Source organism: Rhinolophus sinicus, linkage group LG09 (genome assembly GCF_036562045.2).
Source record: "Rhinolophus sinicus isolate RSC01 linkage group LG09, ASM3656204v1, whole genome shotgun sequence".
NCBI classification, from domain to species: Eukaryota; Metazoa; Chordata; class Mammalia; order Chiroptera; family Rhinolophidae; genus Rhinolophus; species Rhinolophus sinicus.
This window is the reverse complement of record NC_133758.1, coordinates 82,585,436-82,600,736: the sequence shown is the minus strand read 5'-3', so window position 1 is coordinate 82,600,736 and position 15,301 is coordinate 82,585,436. Positions and strand designations below refer to the sequence as shown.

General features: G+C 34.4%; 1 protein-coding gene across 4 annotated transcripts in view; it reads right to left on the bottom strand.

Moving 5' to 3' along the window:
* CDK14 (cyclin dependent kinase 14) overlaps positions 1-15,301 on the bottom strand; it is a 546,519-nt gene that overhangs the window by 277,255 nt on the left and 253,963 nt on the right. For all 4 annotated transcript variants that reach the window (XM_019716536.2, XM_074340704.1, XM_074340703.1 and 1 more), the window contains one exon: positions 5,094-5,156. In XM_019716536.2, coding sequence (XP_019572095.1) covers positions 5,094-5,156 — 63 coding nt within the window. The remainder of the gene's footprint in view (positions 1-5,093; positions 5,157-15,301) is intronic.

Here is a 15,301-nt window from a genome sequence, read left to right as displayed (position 1 = left end):
AATAATAAGCTAATTACAGGAATTGAATGTAATAATCATGCAGTGTAGGAAAAAGAACATTGGACAAAGTGTCAAAAAACCCTTTTTTATTTCAATGATCCTGATTTTTATTTTATGTAAAATGTGGCAGCTGAAACGGATGACAATTCTAGGATGATACTCCTAGAATGGGCTTGGCTACAGCAGAATCACTTAAAGAGATGTTTTTCTTTTTAAATTATATCAACCTTTAATCTTTAAATTATTATGATCATGGAAATTTTATTTACAGTTGAGTTATTAAGTTTAATATGAATATTTCCCCCCCTGCACAATAATTTGCTTTTCCTGGTGTTAATAGGGATCTAGTTCTTTTGTTTGTTGGTTTGTTTGCCTTTGTTTAGTTCTCTTTGTAGTTATCACTAATACAACACGAAACTCTTCTCCCATCTTGTAAATCTGCTCAAACACATTAGGTGTTCTACCTAACAATTTCATCTTCTTGGAAAACTCTCTTGGAGACTTCTGACATGCTCCAATTGGACTGGTGTGTTACCCTCCCAGCCTGATGCATAACTGTCATCCTGGGTTCTTTTCATCATTGTTCTGGCAATCTCCTTCATCTTTCTTCTGTGTGGCCTCTGTTACCTGGTTTTTTGGACTTCTCTGCCTTGGCGTATGCCCTGCGCTCTAGTGGAGTACATCATCACGTAGCTTCCTGAGGGTGAATGCAGAATTTTCAAGTCCTTGAACATCTGAAAATAATTATTTTACCCTCACTCTTCACTGATAGCATGTATAGAATACTTGGTTGGAAATCATTTTACATCAGAATTTTCAAGCCACCATCCCACTGCTATCAGTGTTGCTGCTGAAAAGTCTAATGCCACTGTAATTCTTGATCCTTTGTGGTAAGCCTGGTTCCTTTTCGTAGGATTTTTCTTTGAAGTCTGTGTTCTAAAATTCTGTAATAATAACAGTATTGTAGTCTATTTTCATTAAATGTTATAAGGGCATTTAGTGAACCCTCTGAATCTTAAAATTCACATCCTTCACTTCTTGAAAAAGTATGGTTTAATGATTATTACTTTAATGATTCCTTCCTCTCTATTTCCTCCAGTTATTCAGATGTTGGAACTCCTGGACTGGATTTCTAATTTTTTGATATTTTCGTTCTCATTTTTCAGATTTGTATTTTATGCTCCATTTCTCTGCCACACTTTTTCAATTGTATCTTCCACCCTTTTTTATCATTGTAATTTTAATTACTGTCATCATATTTTTAATTTCCAAAGCTATTTTTGTTCACTAAACAAAACATATTCTTTGAAACAATAACATATTCTGGATGGATGTAGTATTTTCTCTTACCTCTTTGAGAATATTAATTGTAGTTTTTTTGAAGTTCTCTTTCCTATATTTCTCTGTCTAACCAATGCAAGAAACGCTGCTTCATCCAAGTCCCTGCCACTCTTGGAGACACTTCACCACAGCTCCCTCACCACAGAGAGAGGAGCAGTGGAGGCAGAGAGGCTGGAAGGTTGTGGGACGCAACAGGCCGGGATTGCTAACAAGCACTCTGTCCTCCAGGCTGGGGGCAAAGCCATGCAGGGCCACAGGGACAGCGGCAGGAGACTGTGGGTCCTGGGAGGTACCGACACGCTCAGCCTTGGGTCTGAGAAAATGCCCATCCTTTTCTACATCATGATTTTTTTCTTTTTAATTTGATTCTGATTTTGGGAGATGAGAAGACAGAAAACAGACACACACACACACACACACACACACACACACACACAGAGGGTGCCAAAAATATCTATACACATTTTAAAAAAGAAAAAACTATATTAAAATTGTAATAGTCAATATATACCAATAACAAAATACAAGTCATGTGTATACATTTTTTGGCAGCACACACACACACACATATATATGTGTGTGTGTGTATAAATATATACATATATACATAATTTGTTTTAAAGCTTTGCTGGTGTCTTTGCTGTGGAGCCAAACTTAAAGACCTCTTAGATGACTACTGAGGTTTCTCATACCCTTAAATATTTCAAGAACTGAGACTGTCCAACGTATTTTGGCAACTCCTCAAGGAGCCAAGATTTCAATAGCTGTGGGGAAAGGAGTACCCGTATATCAACATATTTTGCTGCCTTTCAGTGATTCAAAACATCATAAGAAGAGGTAAATCATATCATGCTCTTTCAAAAGCAAGAAATGTTGTAAGGCATCAATTTGTGACCACATTAAACAACTTCTGAGTGGCAATAAGGAACAATTCCTGCTCTGTATGACTAATATGTAGACTTGCTGTGGTGTCGCATCTAATTTCTGAGACGTTATTTTTAGGCTGACTGCACATCTCATTCACCATTAAATTTCTCACCACACCCTAGGAGGCACAAACTCTTGCAGTAGTAAATCCACTTACTGCCAAATACAATCTGGACTTGGAATACAGATAGAAAACACTAAGTATGTAAAATATGATGAACAACCAAAGGGTGAAAGAAAAGAATATGAAACTTGAATAAGAACTATTGGAATACAATATCAAGAATTGCAGCCTAGTTACTGAAAATCAGCCACCCAGAGATCAATCTCCCCATGACCATTAGGAGAGAAAGGAAAAATAAAAAGTAATGGAAGAAAGAGAACTTACAAATACTACAGAAACCACCAGTGACACAGGCCTAAGGACAGTAAACATACAGCTGCTTTGTGAAATGAGCTTTCTTTGTTTCACCAACAAAATGTTCAACCAATGCTAGCCCGTAAATAATGACGCACAGAAGGTGGTGAGAAAACCAAGCAAGAATAAAAATCCAGTGATGCCCTAGTTCTTTAAAAAGGTACATTCAGCTCTTTAATCCCATGTTCCCCCCAAAATAAGACCTAGACAGACCATCAGCTCTAATGCGTCTTTTGGAGCAAAAATTAATATAAGACTCAGTCTTAGGGTTTTATAGTAAAATAAGATCGGGTCTTATACTAATTTTTGCTCCAAAAGACACATTAGAGCTGATGGTCTGGATAGATCTTATTTTCAGGGAAACACGGTCTCAATCCTGTCACTGAATCTGGAAGTCAGGAAGTCAAAGTTAGCTTAGAGTAGTTGTTGATTTCCACTGAGGCTGTGAATTCCCTGGGCTTCCCCAAGCTAAAGGTCTCTAACTGGGCTCTCTACAGATGCCCACGGTCAAACTGAGAAAGAAGAATAAGGATGTACTGTAGTGTTAATTTTGAACCCAATCAACACTAAGAAAAGGACATTTAATGTATAAATAAGACAATTCGTGATGTTTCAATGTAAAAAATTTATGTTCATATTATATCAATGTTTAAAGTTGGACGTAAACATGGGCAAGATTAATAAAACAAGTTTCTTTATCTGTTACAATTTCTCCCCCAATCTAACTACTAAAAATCTATGTCAATGAATACAGATTTTGAAGAAAAATGAATAGTCAAAAAATCTAAAAGAAATCTATCAATAAAATAAAAAACAACAAAAAATGAGATATATGAAAAAAATCAGCAAAGATAATAAGTACATATCAATTCTATTAGTTATTTTTAAAACAAAATTTTTCAGAGTAGATACAAGTTCCCACATTTTAAAATGGTACCTCGTAACTCACCACCACAAAACCCCTCATTAATGCCATATATATTAATAAGCACCTACAACTTATTAAAAAAAGAAAACCCCAACAGAAAAATGAACAATATATAAGGACAGACAACTTATAAAAGTAGAATTTTAAATGATCAAGAAATGTATGAAAAGATGCTCAATGTCACTAGCAGTTAAGAAAACATCAACATAAAAGACATCCCATTTTCAGTCATCAGAATAGCAAAAACTGAAATGATTGGTTACAGTCAATGTTAGTGAGAATAGAGAAAAACAGTTCTGCAATTTACAACCTTGTGAGGAAATGTTCCTGTCAAATTCATTAAACTGAAATCACGTCTCTTATTTAGTAAAGAAAATTGATTAACTAGACATGCAAAAGAAATAAGAATTTAAAGGTCTTATACTAACATTTACTCTAAAATCATTCATAACACTAACATTCTGGAAACCCAAAGATCTGTGAATAAGAAATAGTTGAAAATTATTCATACTATGTACTAATAGGCAGTTATTAGAAAGATTGAACTACACAGTTATGTATTGGCTTTAAAAGAAATGCATGAGATGTTTTAGGTTAAAAATAATATAACATTTTTATAGAGCAAAAAATAACAAATAAACACACAAAACTCCATATCAGCATATATACTTCTATAAGCAAAGGGAAAAGCACAAAAGAAAAAAACATGCCACGTTGCAAAGAGTGGTGTATAGATAATGAATGGGAAGAAACTGAGACAAATAATTTTACTTCAGATACGTCTATAGTACTCAACTGATTCTCAGGATCGTGAAATGCAGTTCACTTGAATTACAAAATGTGAGCACATCATTAAATGTTCAGATATAACTTTGGAATCTTCTAACTCCCTAACATATGCCAAAAAAGAGACTGCTCTTTTAAGCCTGAAATTTTGGGATAATTTCCCAAAATAGTTGTTAAGTCAAATCTTATTAAAAACTTAACTTCTTTTGACATATAGTAATCCAATTTGTAGTGGAAGAAATGAAAGAGAGCAGTAGGGAATATCTGTTTGTACATACAAATGAAACGTATGCACTGTGAACTCACCACAAGACTATTTTGGATCATAATAATACTTTGTATTGAAACCAAAGGGTACTTCAGTATGGGGTTCTAAGGTAGAGATACCTGAGATTCCCCTCTTTTGAAAGTAGTGCTACCATAGCATTCGAATGGATCTCACTCAACCCTGGCAAATGTTTTCCCATGAAGGAAAAATAGGATAAGATCTAAACAGTAATACTCCAGTGAAAATATTTAATGTTAAAACATGGTTTGTAACCACTAAATGAAACAACGGCAATAGTTCACTTCAAATTATTTCCCTTTATTCAAAAATTTAAAAAAAGAAAAAGTTATGGTAGAAATTAGGCTTTGGCTCAGAAAATACACATGAAGAATGCTAACCCTCGGCTTAAAAAGATCTTTTCCTACCTTCACATTATCTGGATGTAGTCCCCCGGGGTGCTTGTCCATGTACTGACATAAATCAGTGTGCTACAAGAAAAAAGGGAAAATGTATGAAATCCTTCTGGCTATAACATGATGAATCAATATTTTTCTACTTCAAAGTCACCATTACATTCTGAACAAAGCAAATGTAAGATAAGAGGGTGGATTTTTTTTGTTTATGCAGTTGCGTGATCCTCCAACCCCCATTTTTAACCACAATTGAATCATTATCTTTACTTCTAGGCTCTGTTTTATGTTAAACATATCTGTGTATTAGGAGGAATTTATGTCCATAATTTGTTAAATGCTTAATTTCTTTCTCATTAAACATATGTATCTATTAACGAAAAGAAAAATCTTAACTAAAAATATACTTTAACTAAAAACACTAAACTAACGCAATTAACCAATCCTATTACAATTTCAGTTATCTTGTGTTTTTCAAGTGCAAATGCAGGTTAGGATTATTCTGTATGAGATGAAAATACTACAAATAGATCATTATAGTAAAATTAATCATTGGATTTATTTAAATTTCTCTTAGCTGTATTCATTAAAAATTAATTTTTAGGTTTCCAGAACTCCTGAATATACTTGACAAAACATACTTATAAATTAATAAAAATACGTTCAAAATTATAAATTAAGGCAAAAATACATCCAGATATAACAGAAAAGGAATAGCTCTAGACATTATTCTTTTAAATATGCAAGCTCTATTTGCCCACGATTATGTATTTTCTTCTTAATTGTTTTTTTCTATTATAAACTATGTAGAATTTTGGGGGGGGAAAAGCATGAAAGTTGCTACTCTAATTTTTCTTGTCTCTTGGAATGTACTCTAAGATTTACAACATTGAAATATTTAATTATTCTGTAAAAGCCACAGAACATGAGTATCCACGTCCCATTGTCAGGAATCAATTATTGAGGAATTATGAGTTTTATGACATATTCAAGAACCTTGCTGTAGCCATGGTGACAACAGTTCAGATTCCTTTACTGAGTTTTTATTTCATGCCAGTTGGTAACTGATGAGGACACAGAGCACAATGTAGCATTCATTCATTAAGCACCATGCACGTCTGGAACCCTCATTATGTTCCAGGCACTACACTAGTCCCTAAAGACATAGACTTCAATGAAACAGTTGCACATGGGAAAAACCAGACACGCCAGGATGTGTAGCACAGTATGCTGTGTATTCCTTTACAACAGTATTGGATAATGTTTGAGGGCTTGGCAGGGAAAACATATTATGGTTTGAAGATTTCAGAAAGGCCTCTGGAAGAAGTTCCTTTTAAGTAAGACATGAGTAGAGCACCAAAGAAGTTGGCCATTGAAGGGCAAAAGGTAAAAAGGGGACAGAAGAAATGCTCTTAGGTATGTCCTAGGCAATATGGCCTTTATTTTGGACCACACTCAAGGTGTTTAACTTCCACATCAAAGTCAAACTCTGTAAGGACAGAAACTATGTTGGATTTGGAAGTTATTAATCTTTAGTCAAGGGAAAATGTCAGACACAAAGAACAGAGTAAATACAGGTGGAAATCATTTTACATATAGTATATAGCTCATTAAAAATGCCCCCAAAATATAACTATAATGGGTTCCATGGAGTTTTCCCTGGGTGACTATATAAAAGTTTTATATCATGCATTTAACAAACTGAGGAATGAATTCTGTATCCCAGACTGCCACTTTGTAATGCAATATTATTAATTTCTGTCCTTTCAAATAGGGCTAACACCTCCCTCTCAGAAAATGTTTGAAGAACAAATAGTACACAAGAAAGTACTTTTTTAAAACCTATAGCATGATATACAAAAATACAGTATTATTTAAGATACTGCCCATAGATAGCACAGTAAGAACCACAAGCGAGAGAACTGTATCTAATGTGTTCATTGCTTCACACACAAGTAAAATGGTAAATAGAAAGTACATTCATATCAATTATTATATAACCAAGAATGCTAAAATTTGTATTAAAAAGGTAAAAACTCAGTTTATAAAACAAAGAAAATCAAATTTGTACTGTTTCCATGATGTGGAGTAGGAATAATGAACAACAACAAAAAATAACAGAAAATATAAAATAAAAAATATATTTTCTATTATATACTCATATTATTTATATTTTATGTTAGTGATAGTGGTCAATATCAATAAAAATGAATCAGAGTATCAACATAAATATTAGACATAGAATTCAAGGAAAATGTATTAAATATTAATGCACCTAACAGCATGGCATATCAATATAAAGTAAAAATTAGTAAAAATATATGAAGAAACTGAAAATTCACAAAATCTTGACGGGCTTAGCTTCTTTCAAAAATCAACAAGTGGAATTGGCAAAAAAGGAAGGTTATAAAGGATATGAATAACACAGTTAAATTCATACTTTTGTGCCCAATAATCTTGTGTTACACAATTCTTTTTAAACACAAATAGCCTCCTCATAAAAATTGACAATATATTAGACACAGAGAAAGTCTCAAAATTCATCAGAAAGCAGAAATCATACTAATATCACATCCTCTCCCACCACTAAATCAAATTAACATCAAGGTATACTATATTTCATCAATCTAAGATATATAATTTTTTATCTTAATGTTGTAATAATAGCATTAATTTGCTATTATCCAGGCAGTAGCTGGAATACAGATGTCATTGCCTGTGTTTGAGCAAACTTTTTTTTTCTCTAATTGCAGAGTTATTGCTTTGATGATATGAGTCATCAACAAATAGTTTAAGGACCAATTGAGAAAGAAAGACGGGAAGATGTAATTGTTATCTGGAGACCATTTATTGACAATTTCAGGTTTTGTGCCAGAATTAAAAGCTATAGGGCCCTTTTAATAAGCATAAAGTAAAAATTCTAAATGATAAGGAAGCAATCATAGTTTGAATATGTTATCTTTCTTAATAATATGTAAAGTGGTGTTTCTTCCAGTCAATGAGGTCTTAAGGTCAATAGTAGCAGAAATAAAATAAGGAAGAAAAACAGTCAAAGGGAAGGAATGAGAAAAGAAGAAGCAAAGACAATCCATAATCCATTTTCATGGAAATTTTAAAAATATTAAACCTAAGTATGTTTAGATCATTTTTTTAAAAATGATAGTAAGAGCGGAGTACAGCATTAGGAATAGAGACAGTGGAAATGTATTGGCTCTGTGCGATGTCAGAGGGATAGTGGATGGGGGAGGGGGTTTCACACAGTGTGAGGGATATAAATGATAAATGTCTAAGTTTTGCTTTGTCTTGTGCCCTGAAACTAATAAAATAAAAATAAAATGATAGTAATATATTTAAAAGCAATGTAAAGTTGTCAGAGCATTACTGTCAAAAAAGTTTTCACCTTTAAATACATTAATTTTAACATAAGAAAATAAATAAAGCCAATAAATTCAAGATAGTGAATACCAAATAACAAAAAGACCCAAAGAAAACAGAAGTGTTTAATGTAGTTAATAGCAGAAATTAATTAAATAGGAAAACTAGAAAACAGCAGGCTTGATTAAACAAAAACCCACTTCTTTGAAAAGCCCAATAAAACAAACCATTAGCAAGTCTGATTTTCTTCTTAAAGTGAGGGGTTTTGCCAAAATGTAATCAACATTAAGAATGAGAAAATGACACAACTAAAAATGTGGAGATTTAAAAATATACTATAAACATATGGTACTATAAACTAAACTAAACAGAATTATAAACATTTTTAAACATTTATAATACATTTGATATCTAGACAAAACTTCTTTTTAAAAAAAACCATAAATCATTAAATTTGATTCTACAAGACATAAGAATTGAAGAGCTAAACCTAAAAAAGGTACTAAGTTCAGAGGGTTTTCATGAAAAACCTTCCAAAACTTCAAGTAACAGATATAAATTATTCCACAACAAAGTAAAAGATAAAAATGCTTCCCACTCCTCCTTTATGGTTACAATGTCAAAGCATGCAAAAACAAGGGTGAGGTGAACAGAACTAAACCAACCTCTTTATAACCACAGATGTATACATTCTGATGATAGCAGGTACTAGAATTCAATAACATGTATATTAAAAGACTAATACCTCAACACCAAACAAGGTGAAACCTGAAAATGAAAAAAGTGCAACGTAAGCACATCTATTAATGTGATCCTCTAAAATTAATAAATTAAAGAAGTGGAATGGTGTCGGGTGCAACACTTTTGTGGTACTATATATGACATATATTTAGTAAATGCTGATTTTGTACATATAAGACAAAAGTTTACATTCTGTGGATTTTGTCTACTTATAAAGTATTGTAGTTTTTTCCAAGAAAAAAGTATTTAAGCTTTTTGTTTAAAATTATAAAAGAAACCAAAACCATAAAGAAGGAAACGTATCAGGAGTAGGGAAAAAAGAATTCTGGATCCTCAAGGAGCACATGCTAGCCTTCTGAGCCACATAATGTTAGCATCATGAACTTCAGAAAGAAGGACTCTTCAGAAATGAGATGTTGGGAAATTTAATAGAGATTTTCCCAAACCTTTTAAGTTTTAAAATTCCTATTTCCTTAGATGTACAGCATGAAAATGTGTGTGTGCATACCCATCACACGAATATACACAGCTGTCATTAACCGTGTGACCTTGGGCACAATATACAACCTCTGGATATCAGTATCTTCATCTATGTAAACAGGATAATCCTAATACATCCTACTCACGTGGACATTGTGAAGATTAATGAGTAAATACCCAGAATGCTTTCAGAACATTGCCCAGCACATGGTAGATGTGACAGATGATGATGATGGTGATTTTTCTGTGGTGTGTTTCAAGTAGGAAGGGATATTTGGGAGGATTATCATTAAAATGGAATGATAAATACAGTCAGAAAACTGGAGCTCGTAGGGGTAGCAGTTCACCTTTCTATCTGTATGTGTTCTTCCGGTCTCTGTGCCAGACATTTTCATTCACACCTCACTGATCTCTGTACACAACCACTGAAACTACATCTCGCAAATATATGATTGATCTGAGATTACTCTGAATGACTAGGGGTAAGAATATGGAGAATCTCAGATAGAGGAAGAGAGAGGAGGTAGTACAAGGTCCCCTTTTGTACCATAACAAACTTCTATCTGCATTAAAAATAGCTTATTTTCCCTCTCTCTTTTTGAATATACAGTACTACATCTGGGACTGCATTATATGTGCCAAAAATTATAAATTTCATCACATCCTTCTTTTTAACTTTGGATTATGTGCCCCCCCTTATGATTTGCACTGGTCCATAAATACAAAACTAAACTTAAACATAATGCTAGAAGGTACTCTGTCATCCCATTTTTTAAAGTCATCCTGGGTATAAAAGTTTAGAACAGAAGGCTCCTGAGGCACATGACCAACAGGTCACTATCCTCTGATGACACACAGATAATCTCAGCTACATTGGACTTGACCTCTGGCTATTTCTTGTTCTGCTAATAAAAGGGGCACCTTCAGGCTAGATGCCTGTAGATCAGGCACGCTTGCTCTGTCTGCATCCTCCAGTCTCTATCTTGGCTCTCGGCTAACATTTCCTCTTCCCCTCACTGCATTAGGCCTCACCCCATCTCCCCACACCTTATTCACTCCATCACGGCTGCTGCTCTTCAGGGTAATGCTTTCAGAAGCACTTGTGTCTGACACAGGATTATACCTGAATGCCTAAGAACACCTCATCCATCTTCCATGGAGTAGGTGGTGTTAAATGAAGCCATCAAGTGTGGCGAAGCTTACAGGTGAAGCGGAAGGCAGAGAAAGAGCAGAAAGAGGCTCCAAAGGCTCAATCCCCACCCCAGCACACATGTCTTTCAAAATCTGGTTCCTCCTTCCTCTCAGCTGCATGTATTTGGTTATTGACATACAAGTAAATGCAGGAGTGTTTCTAGGGGAAGGAATTTGAGGAACGTGTGTGAAACCGTAACAGCCTGAACATAAATGTTCTCTGTTAAAGAAGTCTGCCACAGTTACAATTTGGGTTTCCCCATATTGATTTGATTACTTTGTGGCTGGATCAATTTAGAAGGCAGGAGAGAAATCTCCTTTTGTAAAAAGGCAGGATGTAGAAAGACCACAGAAAATCGAAAAGACTTTTTACTCACGAGCACTTTCACACAGTACAGTCTCAGTTAATTTCAATCACATGGAGAGCTGAGAACTGCATGACTCATAGTACACAGCCATGCGACTTCAAGGAAAAGCCATGAAAAAAAACTACCAAGGTAAATTATGAATGTAACGCCAGTTTCAAAACAGGCCTGAGCGATAACAGCCCTTTAAAAGAGGACTGGGAAAGAGAAGCCAGCCAAAGAACAGATGACAGACAAACTGGACTATGAAATTCATCTCTTCATATTTTTTCCACTCTCCATCCCTTGCTCTTTTTGAAATTCACTTTGGATTAAGAGAAAGAAGCAACATCCCTCCACTGAAAGACACTGGTAAAAAGGCTCTCTGAAGAGCACAAACTCAGACAACCTCTTGGGTAGGAAATGAACCCACGCATAATCCAGGGTGGAAATGGGTATAAGTCAATTGTTACGTAGGCATAGCCATTCAGTACCTCCTTGTGTTCCTTTTTCCTCAACATATTATCCACAAAGTGAGGTTTTCCAATTGTAGGCTCTTCAAATAATCAAACCTCCTAATCAGGAGACATTAAGGTCCTCAGAGAAATTATGCTTCCAGACTGCACTTCTCTTGTTAAGCAGCAATCCAAAAAAAGCCCCTTCCCAAACACACACACACACACACACACACACACACACACACACACACACGTTTCCATTCTCCTATAATGTTAAGCATAATGTCCACGAAATCTGTCAGCTAATTTTGATGTTCTTCGGAAGTACTGCCAAAATATGATGCTGAAAATAGCACAGCTCTATTTTTAGTATCTAAGCTAAAAGTAAGAAAGGGTTTCTTGGGATAGCCAGTGGAAATCCTCATTGTAAGTTATGTTTAACATAGCCTCCCCGTCCTTTACTTCAGTTTCATTTAGCTTTCCATTTTGACAGCAAGAGGAGGTTCAGTATATTCAAGCTTGGTGTATTTTTTTTATAACACCAAAAAATTGCTTCACAAGAGTAAGAATATGGGAAGATTCCAGAAGATAATAAAACTAATTCTGAATTTCTTTGTTCTTAAGGGATAGGTTTACTTTATGTTTAATCACCAAGGTTTAGTTATACATTTATTTCAAAATTAATAAAAACTTGATTTACAAAAAAACAAACAAATTAAGTGGAACCACGTGGGATAAAAAGGGAACTAGTTGATAACATGGGCAAACTGGAAACAAAAAATATGGAGTGTTTCTTTCCCTGATTGATTTCTGATTATTTTAGAAGCTCCTTAGTCTTCATACCAGTTTGATTCTAGACACTCCTATCTCCTCCAGGTAAGTGACCCCATGAAGAACTTTTAAATAGTACTCTGTCTGGTAAGACAGACCAAGAAATTTGCAACTTCTAAAGGACAAGAGCAATTATTGCCACTCTTCAGTGGAACTGCATGTGGTCCCAAAATTAATAGTAACTGTTAGTATGACCAAGGAAGCAGGTGTGGCATATACTTACTGGTGATGCTTACTCCATTACTGTCTAATATCACCTTCAATGACATTGTCCCAGGTCTTAGACACACCACACACATTCTAAATAAAACCATACCTGAAGGGTAGTTATGAACTTTGGTAGAACGCGCTGTCATTTTAGTTTTTAACCCATTTCACCTGTAGCTCATTCAAGTCATATAATTCACTGGGGAATTGTTGCTGCTAGAGGAAACTGAAGAAAACTAATAGAAGCTGAGTTTTCCCTTCCTTTCTTCTATAGCAATCAATGCCATTTTCCTCTAGCTATAATCTGTTTTAATCAGCCTACATTGCTGTAAGAATTAATACATCAAATTACTGAGCAGTTAGTTTCAAACTGCTCTTATATGAAGTCCACAGGTTTAAATTGACTTTGAAATTGCATTTTTCCCTTAAACTTTATAGTAACCATATATTTCATTCCCAAATTATAATTAATGACATTTTAATGTTGTGAGTTCCAATATGTGAGCATCATTCATTAGTGAGAATAAGATGAAAAGAAACCTTAATTAACTTTTCCTTTAAAATAAAATCACAACCATTCAATATGCTTTACATCACTTTGTATCCACTATACATCAAAGGGGTCCATTTTTAAAACAGTGGTTAAAAAATAAATCTGTAAGTATTCTATCAAATGTTATTTAGGCTTTATAATAATGCATTGAAATCCCTATCTTTAATGACAAAAAAAACAACAACAAAAAAACAACAACAAACAAACCAAAAAAACAAAGAAAAAGACATTCATGAACAGTACAAAAATTCTATCTCTTCCCTTTGAAGTAGAAATTCTAATTACAACTTGATTATTATGCCTCAGTTTGTACCATAGGACATGGTATGCAAATAGAGACAATACGATTTTCCAATCTACTCATATTCCATCATCACCAAAAATATGTTCTCAAATGGAATATTATCAAATATTTCATTGTTCCTGAACAGTCTTATTTTACATATTACAAAGCCTGCTTCTGGGTTATTTTCTTTGTACCTGGTTTTAAGCCACTTAGGAAAGTTTGAAATTCTACCAGTAAACCACACACATATACTCCCTGGGAGCACAAGGGTGGTTAACACACACAATAGTTGATACTACATAAAATTCCTCACAAAGCAATCACAGTGCTGTGGTTTATTTCTAATTAAATTAGTCATTTAAAAAAAATAGTATAATGTATTCTCCTTTTTGGTCATATTAAACCTACATGTGACTTAGCTATCCCATAAGTCGGCCTAATTGGTTTCAGCTGTCATTTCTGAATCCAAAATGCCTGGGCAGCCTGGGGCTGGTGACTGGAACAGGAAGCATTTCCAACCACATTCCCATCATGTAAAACCAGCAACCTGAAAGATCTTTTCCATTAAAACAAAAAACTTATTATTTGGCTTCTGGCAATGACACCATGGGTAGACAGATTGTATAGATCTACGCAGGCAGTCAGACTGTGGTGAACCGCGCTTCTCTGATGAAAAGACATTCGCGCTCCAATAGTTCGTGTCTGAAGTATTTCAATATCGTAGGGTTGTAGGGGCTAATTCATAAATTGAACACATATCCTTTCCATAGCTCTATACCTATATATTTACTTTACAAAACTTCTTGGAGGTATACATGATTTTACTTTATTAAATTAAATATAGATTTGGAAAGTTTCACGAAATTTGGGGAAATTTCTAAAAGTAGAACAGTGTTGTTCTACAGAACTGTATGCTATTCTTGCATTAGAAGAAGGTGTAAAATGTGCTCTCTTGAAACAGTGAAAGAGCTATCGGTATGGTCTGTATGCCCTATGGCAAACCACGCATGAGCCTAAACCACATCATAAACTTTAACGGAGTCAAATAACCCCTTTAAAAAGATGTTCATGCTATTTTGAAGCCACGTTGAATTTTTAAAGGAAAAATAAAAAGCGCATGGTTATAAACAATGGAATGTTCTGATCATCCAACATCCTCAAGAATTTGAGGGGGAAAAAAAGGTTAACAAAGTGGGCCACATAAAATATTTTGGAGTCGAAGCATGAAATGGAAGAAGAAAAAAAAAGGGAGCTTCAATAGTTCTTAGGAATATCTTAACTCCAAAAACAGCTTCTGGAGCTGCCCTGCTAGAAATATGGAAGATACCGGAATTATAGGATAAAAGCAACATGAGCAAAAAAAGTTAGAAACAGTGAACTGAAGTGGAAGAGAGGAGAGAAAGAAGAGCAATAAAGAAAGGGAGGGAAGATAGAGAAATCACAGGTGGCCATCCTGGAATAACGTTTGCTGGCTACAGAGTAGAGTAGAGGAGCCTTGCATATAACCTGGTTCTAAGGGTAAGAGTAACACATAGGGACGGATCACACTAGATGTGTGGGTCAGAAAACTTTATGAAATATACTCTAATGCGCTTCAGGTACATGTTCTTGTAAATTAAAAAATTGCAATTCTTGAACACATAATCAAACCAAAAAAAGTAAGCAATTATAATTTGTTCATTTGTCAACCCATCTTTTTTACATACCATCTGAAAATCAAAATATAGTTTCAAACTCTTATAATGGATGAAGTACTG